Genomic DNA, 24824 nt, shown 5'->3' with positions numbered 1-24824 from the left:
TGAGTTCAAATCCGGCCTCAGACACTTAACACTTACTAGCTGTGTGACCCTGGGCAAGTCACTTAACCCCAATTGCCTCACTAAAAAAAAAAAATACCATGCTACTCTTCTCTTACCATCTCTAACCATCTTCTTCTCGATGTGCTCCAACATATCCATATCCCTTCTTAAATATGGTGTACAAAATTAGAAGAAAATAGATCCTAGACTACATGATCATAGGGTTTAGAGCTAGAAAAGAACTGAATGCACTTTCCAGCCAGACACACAAAAGAATCTTGAGGGAGAGAGGTAGCATGTGCCAGATGGGATAAACCACAGCTACTACTTCAACTAGCACTTACCCTCAGACTAAGGTATAGATACCCAAAACCCAGAGTCATATCTCTAGAAACTCCCATCCCCAGGCCACCAGTCCTGCCTCAAACCTCACCTAAGCTGGAATCATTGAAAGGAGCAACCTTTGTAGAGAATAGTTTCATCACCTTCATCACAAATACCAACCACCAACCAATGGCCACCTTGACAGATATGCTCAATATGCTGAAGGAGATCAGCACCCCCTAAATAACCAACTCTGCTACAAGCCCAATTCCCAGGGCCAGTCTCCAGAGGAATGACTATAGTAAAGGGGCAATCTGTTAATTGCTTCTACAAGTACCACACCACACACTCTCCACAGCAGCCAGATACTGAAGCCATGAAAAACAAAGTTTTTGCTACCAAATACCTCTGCACTGTTCAAATAGTTCAACATCAGAAACAGACATGCTTTTGTTACTGTAAATGACACAAAAGAAACTACAGCACCATGGGCCTTGCTAATATACCTTAAGAATCACTGGACTTTGTCATCTCTCTTGCAACTGAAATCTCTTATCTGCTAAATCTCCATAATAATAAACTATGAGCTCGGGGCAGCTAGGTGCCGCAGTGGATAGAGCACTGGCCCTGGATTCAGGAGTACCTGAGTTCAAATCCAGCCTCAGACACTTAACACTTACTAGCTATGTGACCCTGGGCAAGTCACTTAACCCCAATTGCCTCACTAAAAAATAAAAAAATAAAAAAAATAAATAAACTATGAGCTCTTCAAGCACAGGCACTATCTTGTTTTTCTGTTTTTGTTTTTTATTTCTAGCACTTAATACATTGCTTCACATGCAGCACTTAAATGTTTAGTCAGTCATTTATTTATTCATTCATCCATTAACAGTCTGACAGCAGGTTGTCAGCTCTCTCTCTGAATACTATGTTTCTTTTAAATTAGACTAAGATTACACTGGCTTTTTGAGAAGTCACATCATTTACATTACATTTTGAAATATTATTTGAGTTCTATCTCCCTCAAACCATATTTGTGCATCTGATTTGCTGAACCCAAGTACAGGATTTTACATGATTAATTTTTTCATCTTGTTGCACCTCACAACAGATTCAACCTGTGAAGGTATTTCTGCATCCTGATCCTATGTCATGCAACACGTCACCTACCCCTCTCAGTTTCCTAATGAGTCTGACTACGAAAAATCCCACATCTACCCATGCCTCTTCCAAGACTGATGACAATGACAAACCAACCAAGACTGAGAACATAGCCAGTACAACACCAGGAAACACTTTGCTCCAGGCAGACATAAATCAACCCACTTTCCAGAAAATGACTCCAGCTATGACTACCTATATATAGCACCTTGCCCATACTCTTCCACAAGAACATTAGGATAGCCTCGGTCAAGTTCTTTGCCAAAATCCAAACAAATCTACAGTGCTTCTGCCAAACTAGTTATCTTATCAAAAAAGAAAATGAGGCAAACAACTTTTCTAATGTAAACCCATGCTGGCTCCTCTTCATCTGGCACTTATTCCATAATACCCTGAGCTTTTAACTCTACTCAGATATGCATGTCCATTCTCTTTAACAAAACAGTAAATTCCATAAAGACAAGAAATATGTTCTCTATTCCTTCATATTTTCTCCACCATGCCTACCACAACTCATGAAGTAGGCATTCAATAAACGTTTTGTTGACTGACAAACTTTAACAAGATTCAGGAACAATGAAATGATGATTAAGAATGGGGATCATTAGGGGCAGCTAGGTGGCGCAGTGGATAAAGCACTGGCCTTGGATTCAGGAGGACCCGAGTTCAAATTTGACCTCAGACCCTTGACACACTTACTAGCTGTGTGACCCTGGGCAAGTCACTTAACCCCAATTGCCTCACTAAAAAAAAAAAAAATTAATTAAATAAAAATTAAAAAAAATTTTTTTTAAATACGGAAAGATAAATGTCTAATTTTTAAAAATCCTAATTATGAAAATAAATGTTCTTATTCTGCCAGTCTTTGAAGAAAGGGTATATTTGAGTAAATTTAAATAGTTTTAGATATACATTCATGCCTAGAGACAAAACACTGGAACTGGAATAACGGAAATTATTTCTTCTTCATAGTATACTATAATCTATGAGGAATTAATACTACATATTGTACTAAAAAGCAACTAGGAGAATTAAAATATGAGCTTAAAGATATTTTCCACAATTTTTTACAGAGTCAATCAAGATTTATTCACCACAAATGCCTATATCTTGAAACCAATAATTTTACCTTCTCCCAAGAAATAAACAAAAACAAAACCTACCACTTATATTCTTTATATCTTTTATTACAGATTTTCTGGCTGGCTTAAGCCTCTATTACTAATAATCAAAGGAAATGGCTAAATAGATATAAATATGCATAAGTGTATATCAATAGGGTGTCATGGTCAAGAAACTGAAATTGGAAATAGAAGATTTAACTTCGAAGTAGAAAACTTTGATACCATTCATTTGTAGTTCTAATGTTTATCAGCCTAATGACATTAGACAAGTCATTCAACACTATCTGATCATCATTCTCCTCATCTGTAAAAAAAGATCATGAAGATAATATTTGCGTACTTTTAAGTTGTTATAAGAAAAGACATTTGGGTACTATACAACATTATAAAATCAGGAGCTGTGGACTTGCATATCTTAAATGCACAATCTGACTCTACTGAAACTTAGATAAATAAAAATTAATTTACTTACAATCTCTTCATGGAATTCAAGTGACTAAACGTTCCAGGGACTAAGTGAGCAATTCGATTGTTATGCAAAAATCTGTTGAATGAAATAGCATAATGAATCAGTTTGGAATGTATATACATTATATATGAAAAGTTAGAAGTTAGTCTCTCAAAAGATTTAACTATTTTCTACTTCATTTAAAAGGTCTTGTATTCTAGATCATGATTGCTTTGTTGAAACTATTTACTAATTACTAGGTTAACAGTATTGATTTGTAGCCCAGTTTCAATAATGTTAATTTTTAAAATGATAGTACTGTGAGAAAATGTATTTTCACTTTTAAAAAGGACACTGATGAAACTTAAGACCTAGTGACCAGTAAAATTTGGATGACATTACCCCAAGGTAATTACTTATTATTACCGTCTTAAGCAGGGTATCTTTCTTGCATCATGTTCATGACACATTTCTCAGAGTAATGTATAAAATAAAATTCATAGGTTTACAAATGTAACCAAAGGATAGTGAAAATAAAAATGCATTTTTCCCACCCAAGTTCATGGACTCCTGGTATCTATCAGATCAGCTCAATAACACCTGGACTAGAGTCAAAAAAAGAAAACTTACAGCCTTTCAAGCTTGGGAAGATGATTGAATGATTCTGGGTCCAATGTCTCAATCTGATTAAAGTGCAGGTATCTATAAAAGCAAAAAATAAAAACTATCAAAACGTATTCATGTCAGCTTTCTTCAGAACCATTATTTTCCACTGTAAACAGGATAAGCTAAATATAATTTTCATAGGAAATAAAAGGATCATTCAAATATGAAGATCAAAATGAAAAGTTGAATAACAAATTTAAAGTTTATAAGTTTGCTTATACAATCAAATTCACATAAAACTAACATTATCTTATTAATAAAGTATCTCACCAGTTAAAGCTAGTAAAACATTTTATTTTTTCCAAATCTATGATTTCATGGTCAAATGCTATCATACCTATTAACTGTATTTCTAATTTTTTAAAATAGCATTCAGGGTCCTGATGAATTATATTTTTATAGTGCTTTTTTCACAGTTCCTAACATGGTGCCTTGCCCACTGAATGTATTTTGTGAAATATTTGTTTGAATTGAGTGTTTAGTTAAGTCCAGAAAGATACTTGATTTTTCACAGGAAATAATAATAATATGTCATCTTGGGCTACATTAAAAACAAAAAACAAATAAACAATAAAAAACAGAGCATCCAGGGCTAGGAGGTAACATTCCTCCTTGCTTTGCCTTCTTCCAATTAACATCTGGGTTATTGTGTTCAGTCCTGGGTGCTGCATCACACAAAAGACTGGTAAAATGGAGAGAACCCAGAGTTCTCCCACTAATGTCCCATAAGGATTAAGGGGAAAAAGTGGGGTTGCTTTGCATAAAGAAGGCAGGAAATACAGGAACCTATTTTCAAAGTCTTTAAAGAGATCAAGTGAAAGCAGATTAGACTGTGGCCCCAGAGGGCAACAAACACAAAGAAAGACAAAAGGAAGTTGAAAAAAATCAGATTTAATCTTGACAGAAAAAAAATTTTAATGAGAATAACTGAGAGTCTTTAACCAAAGGCTGAATGATGATTTGTTGAGCATGTTACAGAGGGGACTCTTGTGCAGAAGCTGGTCAAACTATATGGCCTTATGGATTTTGTACATGGCATAGAACATGCTTTAAAGATGCTCTTTTATGTAGCAAATAAAGAAATTCAGGGACAATACATACACTCTAAATTTGGTTAGAATGTAGTATTTATGAACAAGAAATAAAGAAGCCCAATAACTGAAGAATGGACAAATTATGGTATAAGAATGTAATGGGGGGCAGCTAGGTGGAGCAGTGGATAAAGCACTGGCCCTGGATTCAGGAGTACCTGAGTTCAAATCCGGCCTCAGACACTTGACACTAGCTGTGTGACCTTAGGCAAGTCACTTAACCTTCACTGCCCCGCAAAATAAATATTTTTTTTTAAAAAGAATGAATGGATAGATAGAGAGATAGATGAATGAATAAATAAAAGAATGAATGAATGAAATAACAACAATAATAGTAATAGTTCACTGTATAGGAAAAAGGAAAGAACCTATTTTGGAACAAATTTAAGTAAAATCAAAATATATCAATAAAATGACCAAAATTCTAAAAGTTTATCCAACTATAAAAAGTAAGATTTTCTCATTTTAGTCTGGGAAATGGAAATCAACTACATGGGAATAAAGAGATTTTTTTCAACAGAAAATCATGTAATATTTACATAAAATTCCCACCTAGTTTTATGATACCTGAGACATGAAGTTATTCTCCATCTTGGATTCATATCATTAGCAAAATGAGTAATAATGGATTCTTTGCATTTTCAGGAAAAATACTTCTTTAGGCACTAGCTTCTTAAATTTTGGGTGGTAATCCCATACAGGGTCACATAACTGGCTGTGGGGGTTGCAAAAAATTTGACAACAGTAAAAGGTTAGGTAAACCTATTTTATATATCTATATACCTGGGGTCACATAAACATTTTTCAGGCAAAAAGGGGTCTTGAGTGGAAATAGTTTAAGAAGCCCTGCTTTAGACAAACTGATTTCTCATTATAACATTGGTTTTGCTAAGTAATATACTATGGTGAATTAAATCCTGATAAAGCATCAAATACTATATAGTCGCAAAAGATCCAGTGTAATGAAGTGGACCCTTATCACAGGCACATATTTTATAGTAGCAATATTGGGGTTTATAGTTCCATTCTGCAACTGTTGCTCTGCCTGTTTCCAGCTCCAAGGAACAAGATGTCTTTCCCAGATTAAGCTCATCACCTCTAATTTCATCACCATTATGCTAACTACGACCTTGACTGACTGCCTTCTTCAGAGTTCTCTCCCTTCTGATTGGAGGGCTGGAGGGAAGAGTACCAAATTCCTCCCAATATCTTCCTTTATATAGGGCAAAAACTGGACTTCAAGGCTCACTCCACTCTGCATCTGCTGCTCTGCCTGGTTTCAGAGATAGAAAAAGAAAGCTACCATTTTTTTAATGAGGCTAGAAACAACATGGTACAGTGATACAGGCATGGAACTTAGAATTACTGGACCTGGGTTTGAATCCCCACTCTGACAACTTAGCCTGTGTGACCTTGGGCAAATCATTTAATCTCCGAGTCTGTTTGCTCATCTATAAAATGAAGGGGATTAGGCCATAAGACATCTAAAGTCACTCTGATTCTAAATCTATGTGTGATCCTATGAGGAATAAAATAAGGCTCTGAGGAAAAGGTAAATTAGAAAGTATGTTGTTGTTCAGTCATTTTCAGCCATGTCCAATTCTTTGTGACCCCTTTTTGAGTTTTCTTTGCAAAGATACTAGAGTGGTTTGCAATTTCCTTTTCCAGCTCATTTTATAGATGAGGTCACTGAGGCAAACAGAGTTAAGTGGCTTCCTATGGGTCCCACAGCTAGTAAGTATCCTAGGAGAGATTTAAACTCAGGAAGACTCATCTTCATGACTCCAGACCCAGCATTCTATCTACTGCACCATCTAGTTACCCATTAGAAAGTATAAATTACCATGATTAGTAGAGAGATGATTTTACTAGCATTCAAAATGAGTCACAAAAAGAATGAATCCTCAGAACACAATTTAATAGTCTTTGAATTTAGCCACTTCAAAATCTTAATCAATCAACGAGCATTTAGTAAGTGCTTTGTGTCAGACATGGTACTAGATTCTGGGAAGACAAAGGCAAAAACAAAAGAGTTCTTGCCCTCAAGGAGCTTACAATTTACCCAAGAGAAACAACATGTACAAATAAAGTACACATAAAACAGAAACAAAAGAGATAAAAAGGGTGGGTAGGGGGGAAAGGGAGAAGGGGAAGGCACTAGAAGCTGGGGAAATGAGGACAGGGCTCATTTAGAAGAGCGTACTTGAACTGGGTGTCTTAAAAGAAGTAAAGGATTCTAAGAGAAAAGATAAAGAGGTAGTACACTTCAGATATGGAGGATGGCCAGGAGAGAGATCCAGGGAGGAGAGACAAAATTCTTTGTGTAAGGAACAGCTGAAAGACCAGATTGAAGGAGTAATTAAACTTTAAGCAAGGTAAATAAAGACAACAAACATACAAAACATAGTGATAGGCTTTTTCCATTCAAGATTGGGGGAATAAAAGATATCTTCACTGGTTAATTTAAAATTTCATAAAATTTCTAATTACAGTTAAAATCTAGGTATATACTTCTATGGCACAATTATTGAAATATTACATTTCAGGGGCAGCGAGGTGGCACAGTAGATAAAGCACCGGCCCTGGATTCAGGAGGACCTGAGTTCAAATCTGACCTCAGACACTTGACACCTACTAGTTGTGTGACCCTGGGCAAGTCACTTAACCCCAATTGCCTCACAAAAAAATAAAGAAATATTACATTTCAAATAAATTGAGTGTGATCATGGGCAGGCCATTCAACATCACTTAAATTTTCTATTAATTTTCCTTAGCCTCTCTTTCATTATCTTTTTTTTTATTTTTTAGTGAGGCAATTGGGGTTAAGTGACTTGCCCAGGGTCACACAGCTAGCAAGTCTGAGGCTGGATTTGAACTCAGGTACTCCTGACTCCAGGGCTGGTGCTCTATCCACTGCACCACCTAGCTGTCCCTCATTATCTTTTAAATTGGGATAATACCTACACTTCCAACATTTTACCACCCCTCCTCCCCACCATGTTGTAAGGAAAGTGCCCTATAAACTTTAAAGTGATATCTAAATGACATAAATGACATCACTATTATTACAACCTGTAAGTCTCCCAGGAAAAGCATTGAGAAAATGTACCTCTCTTTCTTCATGGCAAAGATGAGATATTATGGGAATGAACCCTGAATGTACTGTCAGAAACATAAGTTAATTTGTTTTGCTCATTTTCTCCTAATTTTAAAATCTTTACAAAAGGGATAGACCACTGGGTGGGGTGGGGTTAGATATCTTTAGAAATAAATATGACATTTTAAAAAATGAATCAATAAAATTTTTTAAACTATGTTTCTCATGTTATCAAATGAGAAAATGTGTTAGAGATCTTTCTCTGATTTTGGATCCTAGAATTCATGTAAAGTATTTATATTCTCAGAATAAATCTGCACTACCACTTTAATCTATTACCTCTTTTGGAATTGCAAAGCTAAGTTTGAGGTCACAAAGAACCACAAACTTGGAGCCAGGAAAGACCTGTGTTCAAATTACTTCTCCAACAATTAGAAGCAGTTCTCACTAAATAAATTCATTTTATTTGATTTTACATAACGAATTCTGAAAGAAATGTGACATTCCAAAAAAAAATCTATGTTAACTTTACTGTGTGGTACTGTTTCTTTCTCTCTCTCTCTCACTCTCTCACACACACTCTCTCACACACTCACTCTCACACACTCACTCTCACACTCTTTCTCACACACACTCTCTCACACTCTCTCTCTCACACACTCACTCACTCTCACAGTCTCACTCTCACACTCACTCTCTCTCACACACACTCTCTCTCACACACAAACACTGTCTCTCTCTCTCTCTCTCTCTCTCTCTCTCTCTCTCTCTCTCTCTCTCTCTCTCTCTCCACACTCTTGCCCCTGGGCTCAGCACTCTACTGCTTCCCAACCCACCACACACCCAAAACAACCAAAAAGCCCTTGATTTAAAAAAGCATCCAAGTGATAAAGCAGAAGAATGGACAACTGCTACCAAATAGGGTTCTTGGCTTCAGACCTCAAGCATAGAAGGAGGAGACCTTTGCTCTGCTCCACCCACCCACTTTCATGTCCAGCTCCATATGTCTAGCCCCACACATCTGTCTTCCATCCACCTGTGCTCATGTCTGTCCCTGGCCCCCAAGTGTCACCCATCCTCCCCTGTCTGTGTCTGTCTCTGGCACCCAGGTGTCTGCACACTGCGGGCTCTTCCTTTCCATTCTGCCTAGGCCCCCATGTGGCTTTTAGATTAGTGGTTCTTAGCCATTTTGTGTCTCATGGATCCTTTTGTCAGTTTGGTGAAACCTGACTCCTCAAAATTATACTTTTGAATGCATGAAATAAAATACATAAGATTATAAAGGAAGCAAACTGTATTGAATACAATTATCAAAATAGGTTTTAAATGTTTATATATCTATATCTGATTAAGAATCCCTTTTGAAAAATCTTGATTTTTTTTTTAGCACCCCCAGCCCTTTAGCGCTATAACTTCCAGTTTTCACAATTCTACCTCCAAATCTTCTCCATCTAGGTTTGTAACCTGTTATTGATTTCCTTTGGAAGATCATCTCAATTGGTTCTTCACCCTAAATTTTATCCATGCTACCATTAAGAAAGCCCAAACCAGGGGGTGGCTAGGTGGCACAGTGGATAAAGCACTGGCCCTGGATTCAGGAGTACCTGAGTTCAAATCTGGCCTCAGACACTTGACGCTTACTAGCTGTGTGACCGTGGGCAAGTCACTTAACCCCCATTGCCCCACAAAAAAAAAAAAGAAAGAAAGAAAGAAAGAAAGAAAGAAAGAAAGAAAGAAAGAAAGAAAGAAAGAAAGAAAGAAAGAAAGAAAGAAAGAAAGAAAGAAAGAAAGAAAGAAGGAAAGAAAGCCCAAACCATGTGCCTTTAAGGAGTCTTCCTTGATTCCCCTAGGGTCAGAAATACCCTTTCTTCTTAGACATCACATAAACCCTTTGGTGAGTGTTCTAATGTATTCCTTGTGTATTTTTATGTAGTATAGGTGCTGTCGGTGTTTGTGTTTTATTCCTCCTTACTAGACTGTAAGTTACAGGGGAAGAAGTTTTAACAAAACTTTCTATTTCCATGCCTAGCACACTACCTTACATATAGTAGGCACTTAATAAGTATAGATGAGGTCACTGGTGTTCAGCAATAAGGGTATTTAAACCTTTAGTTTCATTTTGATTAGTTTCAAATTCGGGCAGTGGAGTGGCATTGTATATAGATCACTGGGCCTACAGTTAGAAAGACCTGGGTTCAAATTCGCCTCAGACATTTATCAGCTGTTAACAGGAGGCAAGTCATTTTACCTCTGTTTGCCTTAATCTCCTCAACTGTAAAATGAAGATAATAATAGCACCTCCCTCCCAGGGTTGCTGTGAGGATAAAATAACATATGTAAAGGGCTTGGCACAGTACCTTGCACATAAGCGGGGTCATATCAATAATGTTTTGTTGTTGTTATTTCCATTTTTATACAACCAAATACATCTATTCACAATCTCCTTTAATTCCTTTCTCATATAAAAAAATCCTTACACACACACACACACATACTTCACTACTATAAAAAGGACCTAAGACCCATCAGTTGTTGTTAGTATGTGATTGGGAAAGAATAACAAGGCAAGATGCCTAACACCAAGACTTAAATTGGTTGATCTTTGCTACTTCATTTACATTCTCATGATTAAAAACCTCTCTGGCCCATGTCTTATCAAGCCCACTGTAGAATACAAGCAGCAAACTTCAGTCAAATCATGTAATCAGTGCTCAAATGGAAATGTGAAAAAGACAAAAGACTCGTACATTTTAATTCTCATATAGTAATTTTCTTATTAGTTTCATATATAGAATTCTTTCAAATGGGTATATTATTCCATGAACTTTGTTCTCAAAAGTATTTTATAGTACATTAATATAGGCCCTGGGAAATGTGTCTGCCATGAACAAATATATGTCATTGGGAATAGTTATGGCAATATATAGTTGTTTCTCATTGATGTTTCTCCTACTTCAAAAACTGATTAAAATATTTATAAAATATTATAGCAGCATTTTTGTAGTACCAAAAACAGAAGGAAAGAGGATACCCATCAATTGTGGAATAGCTGAACAAACTGTTGTACAGGACTCTAATGAGTTATTGGGAAGCTATCTATGAAATGGAAATGGATAACAGGAAATGCAAAACGAAAAATGGATAACCAGAACAATTTACTTGATGACAACAATAATGTTAAGGAAAACAACATAGAAAGACTTCAAAACTCTGCTTAAAGCAATGACCACTCTAGACTTAAGAGGACTGATGATAAAGCATCATCAGAGAGATGGTAGACTATACATGCTAAGTATGACCAATGGGATTATTTATTTTGGCTAATTGTACTTATTTGTTATAAGGCAAAATTCACTAGGAAGTAGTAATGATAAAAAGAAAATCCACAAAAAAATTAAAATATATGTAAGTCAGTGCAAAAATCTACATCTGTGTTAACTATCTGGTTGTACCCAAATAAGTCTGTCTCATGCAAAAAGTTTAATAACTGTCAATACCATTATATATATATATATATATATATATATATATATATATATATATATATATATATATATATATATATATATATATATATATATATATATATTGTGCCCCATATATATATATATATGGGGGGGCACAATGGAGGTCAACATGAAACCTCTCAGTCTCCCTACTCCCAATTCCCTCTTGCTGGGTGGTGTCCCATGCATCCTGTGTGGAATTGACTTTTAGTTCCCTTTCTCACTTCTCATGAGTCTAGTGTTCTTGGATTCAGCCCTAAAGGACTTAGAATTTTCAAATAACATTTAAGAATGATGTAGTGATCCCTTGGAATCTATGCTGACAGAAATGGAGGAGGATGCATCAACAGAGGATTGGCCACTTAGCAACCCACTTGGCTCTGATGAGGGAAAGTCCAAAGGACAGGCAAAAAGAACTCCCCCACACTTGGCAGACAAGGAGAGAACAAAACTGCACATTGATTCTCCATTTAAAATCTACTGAGTGAGGACTCATCCTCTGATTCATATTCTTTTGATGCATTCCCTTTGTCTCTTCTACCAGCCCAGGGACCAAGAGATTTCTTCACTGACCCAAAGCAATGAAGATAATGTCCTTCATCACTGATCCACAGCACATATGGCCTACTAGAAAAGGCCAAAAGAGCTCAGCTCATCTTCATATGGGCTACATGGGAACTAATCTAGCAAGAGCACATCAGAGAAAGATTGTGTGATTATCCCCCATTACATGTGAATACATTTACTATAATAAGATTTGTTTATCTCTCTCCTCCTTCCCCACCCTATCCTCATACACACCCCAACCCCAACCCAACTTCCCAAGAATTACAGGAAATTACAAAGGAATTGGGAAAGGAAATGACAAATGTGTAGACACAGCAGAAAGGCAACAAATGAAATTGGTCAATGTTTGCTACTTCACGTACATAAAAGTCTACTTAATTCATGTCCCACTGAACATATATGTGTAGCATGCAAAGAACAGACATGAGTCAAAGCCACACACTTTCCCCATTGAAAGGCAAGCAAGTAGATCATATGACTAAAGGCAGAGCATGGGAAAGAAGGATGGCACTTACAGTTGCTCTAGAGAGGCAAGTCCCTTAAATGCTTGCCTGTCAATTGACTGGATTTCATTCTTGTATAAATAGCTGAAACAAGAAACATTGGGGAATATTAGTACACACACAAGACCTGACAAGATGGAAAAAAGAAGAATTAAGTTGACACAAAGACAGTTTTAAAATGAACAATTGAATGAGGGAAACAAATGGTGATGTTTGCACAGTGGCTCCCTCCCCACTTTTCAGAAGAAAAACATCATGAGATAAAGACTAAACATGTCCAGAGGGGAGGGAAAGGGAAGGGAGAAAAAATTAAACACAACTTCCTGGAAGTCAAACCTTTCCCATGGGCCACCATTGGAGCTCCAGAATGATCAATTCTTTGTCTCCCCCCCCCCTCAAGTGGTTTTTAATAAACTATCCTAAAACTTTAAATCAACTGAAAGCACTTATTCCCCACACAGATAAAAACAAATGAACAAAAAATAGCCATAAAATACAAATGAACCATATGGTTCTATTCCTAACACTTTTACAACCTGTAAATATACAGGAATAAATATTGGTAAATCAATTATGTCCAGGTTCAAAATAGTGCCCTGAAATACCAGCACTAGACTCCCATCAAAATCAAATGAGCACAACAAAAAAATACCAAGGAAAGTAATTTGGCCTAGGGGCTAATAAAATCTTGAAAACCGAGATATTGTCAAGCCTGCATGTTCACTTCTAATTAAGTGACATTAACCTTACAACTAGACCTATTTTTACAGGAATATCTTAAATAAGGGATGCCTAAGCCTTGTATTATAAAACCTAAATGATTTAACAAAAATGTATTATGTCTAATGTTTGCAGATTTCTATTAGGCCTTTTAGAGATTTTGTCTAGACTTTTTTCTGGATTGCCATACATACCCATATATACCTACATATGTGTATATACATATACATGCATATATATACAATACATATATGTATATGTGTATATATACATATACATACACACATATAGCCAATGCAGGGGATCCCCTCGGGAAATGGTCTACAAGCTACCCATACAAGAATTTTTACCTGAAACATATATGGTTTTTTAACCTGAGATTACAGAAATGACTTGTAGTCAACTATAGGTCCCTAATTGGGACAGTTCCACAAGTCATAGGAGCTCATTTGAGTTACTCTCTTAGAAGGGAAGCATGTTTATCTTTTTTTCTATTTTCACTTTTTTTGTTGGTTAGTTGTTTTATTTCATTTTCAACTCTGTATTTTTTTCCTAGTTGTTTGAATCAAAGAATACTAGGAATACTAGAAAGGTTGGTTTCTTTTTGAGAGGCATGGTATAGTAAGTAGACTGAAAGCGCTAGGGTCAGAAAGACCTGGGTTCAAATCCTACCATAGACACTGCTTTGTGACCTTGAACAAATTACTTAAGATCTCTGGGCTTCAACTTCCTCACCTGATAAATGAAGGAGTAGACTTAATTACTACTACATTTTCTTCTAATTTTAAATATATTGTCTTATGAACTGTCTCCAATTATTAGAGAAGGTGCATGCCCACACATGGTTTTGTTTGTGCAAAATTTTGTGTGAGTACACACAAAATTGTTTCAAAATAAAATGAATTTTAATTCATTATAATTTGAAGAGATAGGTTAAAAAAATGTAAAGTTAAACTTTCTATGAGAAAGAAACAAAAAAGTCCTTTAAAGGGGACTATAAATTTCTGGCTGAGTAAAAATCAAACCCACATTTAGTGGTCAAACATTTGTTTTTCTTTACTTTTTCTTTAAAACACCTTTAAAGAGGAGAATGAAAGGTGTAAGGATCTAAACCAAAGGCAGGGGTTCTAAATGAAAAATCAGAAAGTTTGCAAATCATATTTAAGTTTGTGTACAAGAATTTCACTGGATCAATGCCTCCCTTATAAGACCTTATGATGAAGAACCAAAGTTCCCATATACTATAAAAACAACAAATGAACACATTTATTTTTAAACAAAAGATATAGAGTTTCATACTCGGAGATATATAATCACATTTCACCAGGAACCTGTTATGTCACTTTTTAATCCTTGCTAAATATTTTTACCAGAATCAATCTTGTTTCCTATATTTGGGTCTTCAGATAGGATTATCTTTTTGAGAACTAGGCACAGTGGATAAATTTTAATCTCACCAACAAACATCAAATCACCTCTGTCTTCATTATACCAAATAAGTGTGCATACAATTAGGTTTCATGCTAGCAAATAAGAGACATGGGTAAATGGCACTGAATAGGTGATGTCCAGATTTGAATGGGTCTATTCTTGTTACAGGGATTAGTCTGGACAACTCTTTTAGAAGCATGGGTTTCCTAAGATTACTTTTTTAGTTTCTACCTCAGCTTCAGAGTTGTGAAAAGGCACTTTTCATTTCATTTCTCTTGGTTTTATTTTTTTAATAATACCTCTGTGATTTCATTGGTGTATGATAGATGTGTCAAACTCCCAGTGGATGAGCCTGATTAAAATATACTTGGGGGACAGCTAGGTGGCGCAGTGGATAGAGCACCTGCCCTGGAGTCAGGAGGACCTGAGTTCAAATCCGACCTCAGACACTTGACACTTACTAGCTGTGTGACCTTGGGCAAGTCACTTAACCCCAATTGCCTCACACACACACAAAAAAGATGTAATTGGGAAACATTCAACAAAATAAACAAAGTGCAATACATCTGAAATGATGTTCATTTCTAGGTGTTTTTGTTTGTTTGTTTGTTTGGGTTTTTTTACATTTCAACATTTTTTTAATTACATGTAAAAACAATTTGTAACATTTGTATTTTAAAATTTTGTGTTCCAAATGCTCTCCCTTTCTTCCTCCCCTCCCCCTTCTTTGTTGATAAGGCAAGCAATGACTGATATAGGTTATACATGTGCAATCCTGCAGAATATATTTCCATATTAATCATGTTATAAAAGAAAACACAAACCAAAAAGAAAAAATAATAAAGAAAGACTTAAAAAGTAAGCTTTAATCTACATTCTGACTATCGATTCTTTCTCTGGAATTGGATAGCATTTCTCATGAGTCCTTCAGAACTGTCTAAGTCATTCACAGTTGATCATTGTACAATTTTGCTATTACTGTGAACAAAGCTCTCCTAGTTCTGCTCACTTCACTTTTCATCAATTCATGTAAGTTTCCCCAGATATTCCTGAAAACATCCTGTTATTTCTTACAGTACAATAGTTTTCCATTCATAATCATATACCACAACTTTTTCAGCCATTCCCCAACTGATGGGCATCTCCTCAATTTCCAATTCTTTGTCATCACAAAAAGAGCTGCTATGAACGTTTTTGTACATATGTTTTTTTCCTTTTCCTTTTAAAAAAAATCTCTGGAATATAGACCTAGTATTGTTATTACTGGATTAAAGGGTATGCACAGTTTTATAGCCTATGGGGAAGAGTTTCAAATTGCTCTCCAGAATGGTTGGATAAGTTTACAGCTCTAACAGTGCATTAGTGTCCCAATTTTCCCCCATCCCCTCCAACATTTGTCATATTCCTTTTCTGTCATTAAATAATCTAATAGGTATGAGTTGGTAAGCTGTTTTAAGTTACATTTCTCTAATCAATAGTGAGAGAATTTTTTCATATGATGATAGATAGATTTGATGTCTTTATCTGAAAACTGCCTGTTCATATCCTTTTACCATTTATCAATTGGGAAATGAATTATATGCATATAAATTCTTTTCAGTTCTCTGTGTATTTGAGAAATGAGGCCTTTATCAGAGAAACAATGTAAATAAAGTCCTAGCTTTCTGTTTTCCTTCCAATTTTGTGCATTGGTTTTGTTTGTGCAAAAACCTTTAAATTTAATGTAATCAAAATTATCAATTTTATATCACATAATGCTCTTTATCTCGTTTGGTTAAAAATCTTCCCTTATCCATAGGTTGTACAGGTAAACTATTACCTGCTCCCTTAATTTGCTTATGGTATTACTCTTCATGTATTCTACTCTGTTATCTTCTATTTTATGGGTGAGTTAATTCTATTCACATTATTTCCCTCCATCCTATTTTTTTTCCCTGTTTATCCTTCCCCCCCCATCTCTCTCTCCTTTCACTATGTCCCTCCTCAAAAGTATTTTGCTTCTGACTATCACCTCTCCCAATCCACCCGCCCTTCTCTCAATCCTACACTTTTTCTTATCTTCCTCTCCCCTACTTCCCTGTAGAATTAATTAGATCTATTTCTATTTAAGTTTGACACCACTGGAATAGTGAACTCCTAATAAGAATTTCTCCTGTTCCTTCTCCTTTTATTCTTCTTACTCCTCATGTTCCTGTTAATTCTTCTCTTCCTTTTTTCTTTTTCATCTTCCTCCTCCATCTCTTCTACTTATTCTCACAAGAAACTATGCTGAAATTCATACTAATTCAATGATAATTAATAATAATAGTGATAATCAAAGTTTGCAAAGCACTTTTTACATATATTACTTCATTTAACCAAGGATTAGAGAGTTGCCAGGGCTACCAAGGGATTGGGTGACTTGATCTCGGTCACAGAGTCAGTATGTCTGAGTTTGTGTCAGAGGCAAGACTTAAAACCTAGATCAACCTGACCCAGAGACCATCTCTCTATATACATACATCACAGTATAAGCACTGTTTCTGTCTTGGGCAAATCTGTAAGAGTTTATAACTTTCAAAGAGGAATGAATAGTTCAGCTATAATCACATCATGCTTTCTTTTTTAAAAAAGAAATGGGACGATGCATTATTCTGCTCTAATCTTTTTAATCAAAGTTGGACAAATAAAAATTCTCAGTCAAGTCTTCCCTACTTTGAGAAAATGTTCCATGAACACTCATCTGGCTCATTGTTCCAGAGGGAAAAACACTTGTGTATTCCGAACTTTAACCTTAATGATTCGAGTCATTTTTGCTTTGTATAAAGTAGGTTCATAATTCAGGTGATTTTTTATTTTTCATATGCATCATTTACTTATATTTTCCACAGCATGATATACTCTCATTTAATGTTTCTAAATCTGTGGTATTTAAGATTTCTATGGTATCAAGTGGGCAACACTTTGTTCTTATTCCCTGAATAAGGCAATCTGAAAAAAAAAGAATGTTAAATGAACTTTAGTTACTCCATCTCTTTTCTTTAATTTTTCATTAAAGAAAAAAAAATCATACAATTTCAGGTTTGGAAGATAGTTAGTTCAACCAATTCATGAACAGAATCCTCTCTACAAAATGACCAAGTGGTCCTCCATCTTTTTGCTCAAAGACCCTTTATAAGGAGGATATAAAATTCTATTCTCAAACAGATTGAATTCTATTTTTAAAAAAGTGCAACCATCACACCTAAATCTGCTGCTTTAAAACTTTTACCTATGATTACTACAGTAGTTTGATTTCTTGAACTAGAGAACAAATCTATCGGGGGGGTTTTTTGTTTGGGGGGGGGGTTGTGTGTGTGTGAGGCCATTGGGGTTAAGTGACTTGCCTAGGGTCACACAGCTAGTAAGTGTTAGGTGTCTGAGGTCAGATTTGAACTCAGGTCCTCCTGACTCCAGGGTCAATGATCTATCCACTGTGCCACCTAGCTGCCCCTAGAGAACAAATCTAAATGCTCTTCCACATCAGAGTTTCAAATACTTGAAGAGAACTCTCATGTCCTCCTTAAGTTTACTCCTTTCTAGGCTAAACTTTCCCACTTTACTGAATTAATCTTCATATGGCATGGACTCAAGGTCCTTCACCACTTTGGTGGCCCTCTTCTAAATGTTTGCTTTAAAATTAAACTACATAAACAAACAAAAAGTAACTGAAATGTTAAAAAAAATTAGTTTCAAAACCCATTAAAATAAATTCAAACTTCATATAAAAATGAGAAGGGGGAAAATCCTTATTAGAAGCTATCAAGTCACATTTAAGGTTCAAATATGCCTTTCTTCTCTCTTTACTATCTCTTCTCTAGAATATAAGTTTTATACTGAATCCTCAAACCCACATAAAAAACTGGTAATGTAACCTTGTAGGCTACATTTGCAAGTAACTGACCAAACAGATTAAATTGTACAGGTAGTCCTTGAGTTTGCAGCAGATTAGTGCTAAGAGGCATCATAGCACAGTGGATAGTGAGCCAATTTCAGTCAGGGATGCCTGGATGCAAGTGTTGTCTCTGACAGCGAGTCTGGGCAAGTTATTTAACCTATCATTGCCCCTGTAAAATTCTAAGTCTATAAGTTATAGAACATGGATGACCTGCATTGGTAGATAGTTTCCTCACAAGAAGTTCCCCATGACAGTGAAATTACAGTTCTGACCTTCAAAGAATATATATTTTTAAGCTCTAAGCACAAGTCAAACTTGTACAGGTCAAATCTCACTTTCCCACAGAAATAATGTTATGACAGAATTAAAACACTAACTAATGGCCTAACTGTTTACAGCAATGACAAACACTATCATCAATCAACTATAAATTTTTTTGTATGTTCAGTCATTTCAGTCGTTTCTGACCCTTCATGATCCCATTTAGGATTTTCTTGGTAAAAAAAAACTGGAATGGTTTGCCATTTCCTTCTCCAGTGAATACCATGGATCCATTTTGTCAGGCAATCAGAGGTTGTGACCTACCTAGGGTCACACAACTAGTAAAATGTATAAGGTTGAATTTGTACTCAGGACTTCTTGACTCCAGGCCCAGTGCTCTATCCACTGAAATACCAGTTGCCTCCAACTATCAATTACACAGTTCATTACTGTTTAGTACAAAGTATTTTTAAAAGTTAGGTAAAGTAAAAATTATTTAAAAACCTAGGAAACGGGGCAGCTAGGTGGCGCAGTGGATAGAGCACTGGCCCTGGATTCAGGAGGACCTGAGTTCAAATCCGGCCTCAGACACAACACTTATTACTAGCTGTGTGACCCTGGGCAAGTCACTTAACCCCAATTGCCTCACCAAAAGAAAGAAAAAAAACGAAAAACCTAGGAAATAAGATATTATGAAGAGGGGGTAAGGGGAATAGACCTCTAGAAAAGCTAGATCAAAAAATATTAGAATTTACAGTTAGGAAGAACTGGAAAAATCATCTAGTCCATTCCAAATTTGTGTCCTAAGCCAGATGAAAATGTAATCTTTAAAATACTTAACAAAATAAAAATACAGCAAAACAAAAATAATTTAAATATATCATTTTCTAGGTCAACATGCGACCCACCAGGATCTTTTTGTTCAGGCTCCCTTCTATTTGAGTTTGACACCACTGATTTAGGTCAAATGGTCATATTATAGATAAAGAAACTGAGGTACAGAAACCTTACTTAAAGTGGCTTAATATAAATAGGTAACAAACATCAAAGCAAAAAAAGGTTAAATGACTTGCCTAAGGTTGCACACATATCAGAACAGAGAGTGGAACTGACTCCAAATCCAATAGCTGAAGAATTGCTCTCTCTTGAACCAAATGGAATTCACCAGTTGGGATATTGTGAACTGTTTACAGCACTTCCCAAAGCCAAATGAATGGGTTCAATAAGCTAAGTAGGCCGTAAGCCCTGAATGTTGTAAGCATCATAAAAAATAATATCGAGCGGCTAGGTGGCGCAGTGGATAGAACACCGGCCTGGATTCAGGACCTGAGTTCAAATCCGGCCTCAGACACTTAACACTTACTAGCTGTGTGACCCTGGGCAAGTCACTTAACCCCAATTGCCTCACTAAAACAAATAAATAAATAAATAATATCAGTACTACTGCCAACAGCAAATCACTGTTGAGGTAGTGTCTATATATAGTCAGGAATAATTTGGTTTCTTGGTTACAAAAGAACTAACTTACAACTTGTCATAGCAGGAATTAAACGGACTTCCTAATGGAACCATTAGTGACATTTTAATTTCCTATTTTTAATAAAAGAGAATTGTTAAACAATATTATGATATTTCAGTGGCTAACTTGAACAATATGAAACCAAGGGAGAATTTCTTTCCCTAACAAAAGCAGTGTGATACAGTGAAAAGTGATGAACCTGGAGTCACCGGACCTGAGTTTGAATTCCTTCTCCATCACTATGTGACCTTTAGCAAATGGTTTAACCTCTCTTGAACTTCAGTTTCCTTATATTATAAAAGGCTGAGGTTAGAGTAGAAGACCTCTAAACTCTCCTTCCAGCTCAAAATCTATGACCTCATAAAGGAGAACTCATATGAAGATTCAACTTCCAAATGCACTTCAATACTAAACATATAATACAGAGTAAAAGGTGTCCAAAATTCAAAGGTACCCTGATATCCTTGTACCATATAATCTCACAGAGCTTCTCAAAATACATCCTACCGGGGCAGCTAGGTAGCACACTGGATAGAGCACCGGCCCTAGATTCAGGAGGACCTTGAGTTCAAATCTGGCCTCAGATGCTTAACACTTACTAGCTGTGTGACCCTGGGCAAGTCACTTAACCTCAATTGCCTCACCCCCAAAAAATGGAAAAAAAGAGAAAAAATACATCGTACCAACAAGGTCCATGGGACAGGGGAAGTTGAAGCTGTGGAAATTCAAATGGCTATTTGATAGGCAAAGTCCACTGTAGTAGCCTCTAACCTTTTGTTGTGACATTGGCCACTTGGACAACCTGGAGAAACCCATTGATCCCTTCTCAGAATAAGATTTTTAAATGCATAAAGTAAAATACATAGGACCAAAAGGGAAATCAAAGACTAGTGAAAATAAAGATACAATTTTTCCCAACCAAGTTTACAGACTCCCTGAAATCTCTCCACAGACCCCTTGAGGGTCCATGGACCCCAGGTAAAGAATGGTCCTCACGGTACATTGGAAAAATTTCAGCCATCAAAACTACAACCATTCTGCCTTTCTTCATTCCTATCAACTCTCTTTGGCTCACCCATTCTTTCCTCCACTTTTCTCACTAAGTGGTATCTGTTCTCTATGATCAAAAAAAGATCATTGCATTCATTTTACTTATTTTCTTCTTTCCAGGAGAAAGAAAAGATAGGACTGCTGATTCTTTTCAGTGGAAGAGCAAAAAAGAACTGAAGTGGGTAATGGACATGGAAGCATGTAATAAAGAAAAACTACTGTTTTAAACCAGTCTTTGCTCTAAGATGCAAACAATTTCCGGGCAAGTGTTGTATGATCTTTCTAAAAGATATAAGCTTCATTCTGGGAATTATAAAGCAATAAAAATAAGCTTTGAATTTGTCAGCTTCCCATGAGAACATAAATGGATGATTTAGTTACATCTAAGCAACATTATACCTGCCACCTTCCTTTAATTCCTCTTCTGCTGACTCATCACAGTGTGGAGTTGGCTAAGCGTTTACCAGCATTAGTGAACACTGTCAGGTCCCACTTACCTGTTAAATGCCACTTTATGCATTGGCCTAATAATGCATTATATATCTCTCACTGCCTTTTGATGATAGGCCTGGTAATTGATTGTGTATCTGTCACCTGAGGGTAAATCTAGTTAAGGTCCAAGAGGCTCTTCCTTCAAGGGCAGACATCAGTGTGGTTAAATTTTCATGGAAACCACCTTCTAATGTTTGAAGGGTTGCAATCTGCATAGGTGGGGATCTTACTGACAATGAAATTGAGAGGGCATAGATTAAGAGCTGAATGGAACCTTGGAGATCAACTAATCCATCTCCCTTATTTTACAAATGGAAGAGGAACTGAGGCCCAGAGAAGTTAAAGTATTTGCAATAGATCAAGCAAATAGCAGAGAAGAGACTCAAACCAAGATCTTTTGACTTCAAATCTGATATACTTTCCACTAGAAAACCGTGGGTCCTTCAATTAATAAAATGCCATGCTACAGTGAGTGGCAGTAATTTGATATAACAACTTACATTAGAAATTAGCAAGGCATATAAAATCTAGAAAAAAGAATACAGCTATACATTTTATTTTCAAATATTTTCATTAGTTATATTTTAATAAACAAGTAAAAACTGAACTCTGTCATAGAACTATCATTGCTGACTTTCAATTATTCAGTGGCACTAATATGCAAAGAATCCATGCATAGGAAAAAAATATAACTAGAACCATAAGTGAAACTTAGCTGAAGAAGTTGAAGAGAAAAAAAAAACCCAAAGCTTTGAGGAAAATGTGAGATTGAATAAAAAGGATTCAGTTAATTGAAGTAAAAATCCTGAGTTATCCTCCAGATAGCTGTTTACATCCTTCCTGGTAGGCCAAAAACCAAAACCCTGGCACCAATAAGATTAAGGATAAACAAAACATAAAGATGGTCACGATCATATGTTATTAATTCCAAAGAGTACAGATAAATGTGCTACATACTTCTAATCTGTTTTGGAGCCTTTACTTGAACTTCACAATGTTGTCCTTTTCTTAATCCTCCCTAATTATAACACCTATTAATTTGAAACAGAAATACTTTTTCCCCCTAGGGTGGGAGAAAAAAGGGTGGAGAGGATCTAAAAGGCAAAAGGAAATTCAATGAAAAAATAGAAAATGAAATGCAAAAAGAAAAGTAAAAATAATTAAGATGACTATAAGTCCTATAGCTTGTTGCCAACTTAATTTGGTGGAATAATTGTAAAAGAAGTTTGAAACATATATATATGTATGAGTGTGTGTATACACACACATGTAATCTATATATTGCATTTGTAAATATAACATATACTCATTAAATATATGTTTAAATATTAACTATATATTTTGTTATTCCAATTTTATGTTTTAGCCATCTTTTTATTAAATATATAATATCTAACAGCATATTTTTATATATTCATATATATAATATCTCACAACTTGAGATTAAGGGATATTTAGGTAGAAAACAAACTGCCTGAATCTCAGATGTCTATGAATAAGTTCAGTTTCACTAGAATATTATGAGTTTAAATTTTAAAAAAACCAACCACCCATCAGCCTAGCCTGTTAATTAGCACTATCTTATTCCTAAGACCTCAAAATACTCAGTTTAGTATTATATAAACTAAAGGAAACTCATGTTATCCCAAAGGATTTATAAAATACTTGATAGAACATCCTTTCTATCTATAAATTTAATGCAAGTGGGTGAAAATATATTCAAATGCTTTACAATTTGAGAGTATCATCAAACTTTATTTTCCAAAGATCACTCTCTCTAAGAGAAACAACAAAATTAACACATTGTACTGTATTCCCAGAATCTAATTGAAACTGAAATAGAGAATAAAATCAATGAATATCAGGTCAGTTATACAGAGGCATGGAATATCCCCAGAATAAAGGGAGAGGGAAAAAAGAAATTATGGAGTAAAATATCCCATCTATTTTTAATCTCCAAAATTTCCACATAAAATATAACATTTTAAAAGTGAAAATGTTGTTTTTCCATAGAATTCTGATTCAAAATGATGTAGAATACTAGGGTTAAGCAGAACAGACCTTGGGAAACAATATCACAGAGGAGTAATACTATTATACCATTTGATCCTCATTCAATCCATTTTACTGAAAGCTTATTATCAAATCACTAAAATCACCTAAATAGTATGTATACTATAATAGTCCATTTTAACAATCTTTAGCCAGCTTCTGAATATTGATTCAAGTTTTTATTAGATATTTTCACCTGCATAATTGCATATGGTATATTTAATCTATAAACCCATGATTATTAAAATAGTTCAAAAACTGATCATATAAGTACTTAAATTAATGGTTAGAAAACTTACAGATATTTTAAATTTTCTAAGTCTTCAAATGATCCACTGGGTATTCTTTTAATCTGATTGTTGTTAAGAAGCCTATAGAGGAAAAAAAGGAAATCACAGTAATTATTTTCTTCAGGCAGTAAACAATCTAAGCCTTAGAAGAAAACTTATCATTAGTCTTCAAAGAAAAGGGGCAGCTTTTAACCTATCAACTTTAAAATAGAATCAAAGTATTTTTTTGGTGTGGAAAAATGTGACCCCTTCACTTTACTAAAAGTGAGGCCCAGAGAAGGGCCAAAGGTCACACTGCTAGTTAGTAGCAAAGTTAAATAATAAAGATGAATTTATTAGAATTTTTCTTTATTCCTAACACAATGTGATAATAGTAACTTCATAGGTTAGGAAACACTATGTTAAAAGAATTTTCTTAACATTCAAATTTTGTTTCCCTAACAAAATTATTTCTTTTTTTTTTTAATGAGGCAACTGGGGTTAAGTGAACAAAATTATTTCTAATATGTACGCTTGTGCTATTTTCTGAGTTAAATAATGAAATGTTGAATATATGGCCCAAGAGCTCAATGGTCAAAGACTGGACAGAGATGAACTTGTGTTTTC

At 35.3% G+C, this 24824-nt stretch overlaps 1 protein-coding gene across 1 annotated transcript in view; it reads right to left on the bottom strand.

Annotated features, from left to right (window-relative positions):
* The window catches only part of PXDN (peroxidasin), a 150384-nt gene that overhangs the window by 55223 nt on the left and 70337 nt on the right, over positions 1-24824 (bottom strand). The window contains exons 3-6 of the mRNA XM_043985908.1: positions 24228-24299; positions 12500-12571; positions 3688-3759; positions 3082-3153 (exon numbers count right to left, since the gene is read on the bottom strand). Of these exons, the coding sequence (XP_043841843.1) occupies positions 3082-3153; positions 3688-3759; positions 12500-12571; positions 24228-24299 (288 nt within the window). The remainder of the gene's footprint in view (positions 1-3081; positions 3154-3687; positions 3760-12499; positions 12572-24227; positions 24300-24824) is intronic.

This window comes from Dromiciops gliroides, chromosome 2 (assembly GCF_019393635.1).
Source record: "Dromiciops gliroides isolate mDroGli1 chromosome 2, mDroGli1.pri, whole genome shotgun sequence".
Taxonomy (NCBI): domain Eukaryota; kingdom Metazoa; phylum Chordata; class Mammalia; order Microbiotheria; family Microbiotheriidae; genus Dromiciops; species Dromiciops gliroides.
Note: the sequence above shows the minus strand (reverse complement) of the source record. Positions and strands in the feature narration are given on the sequence as shown.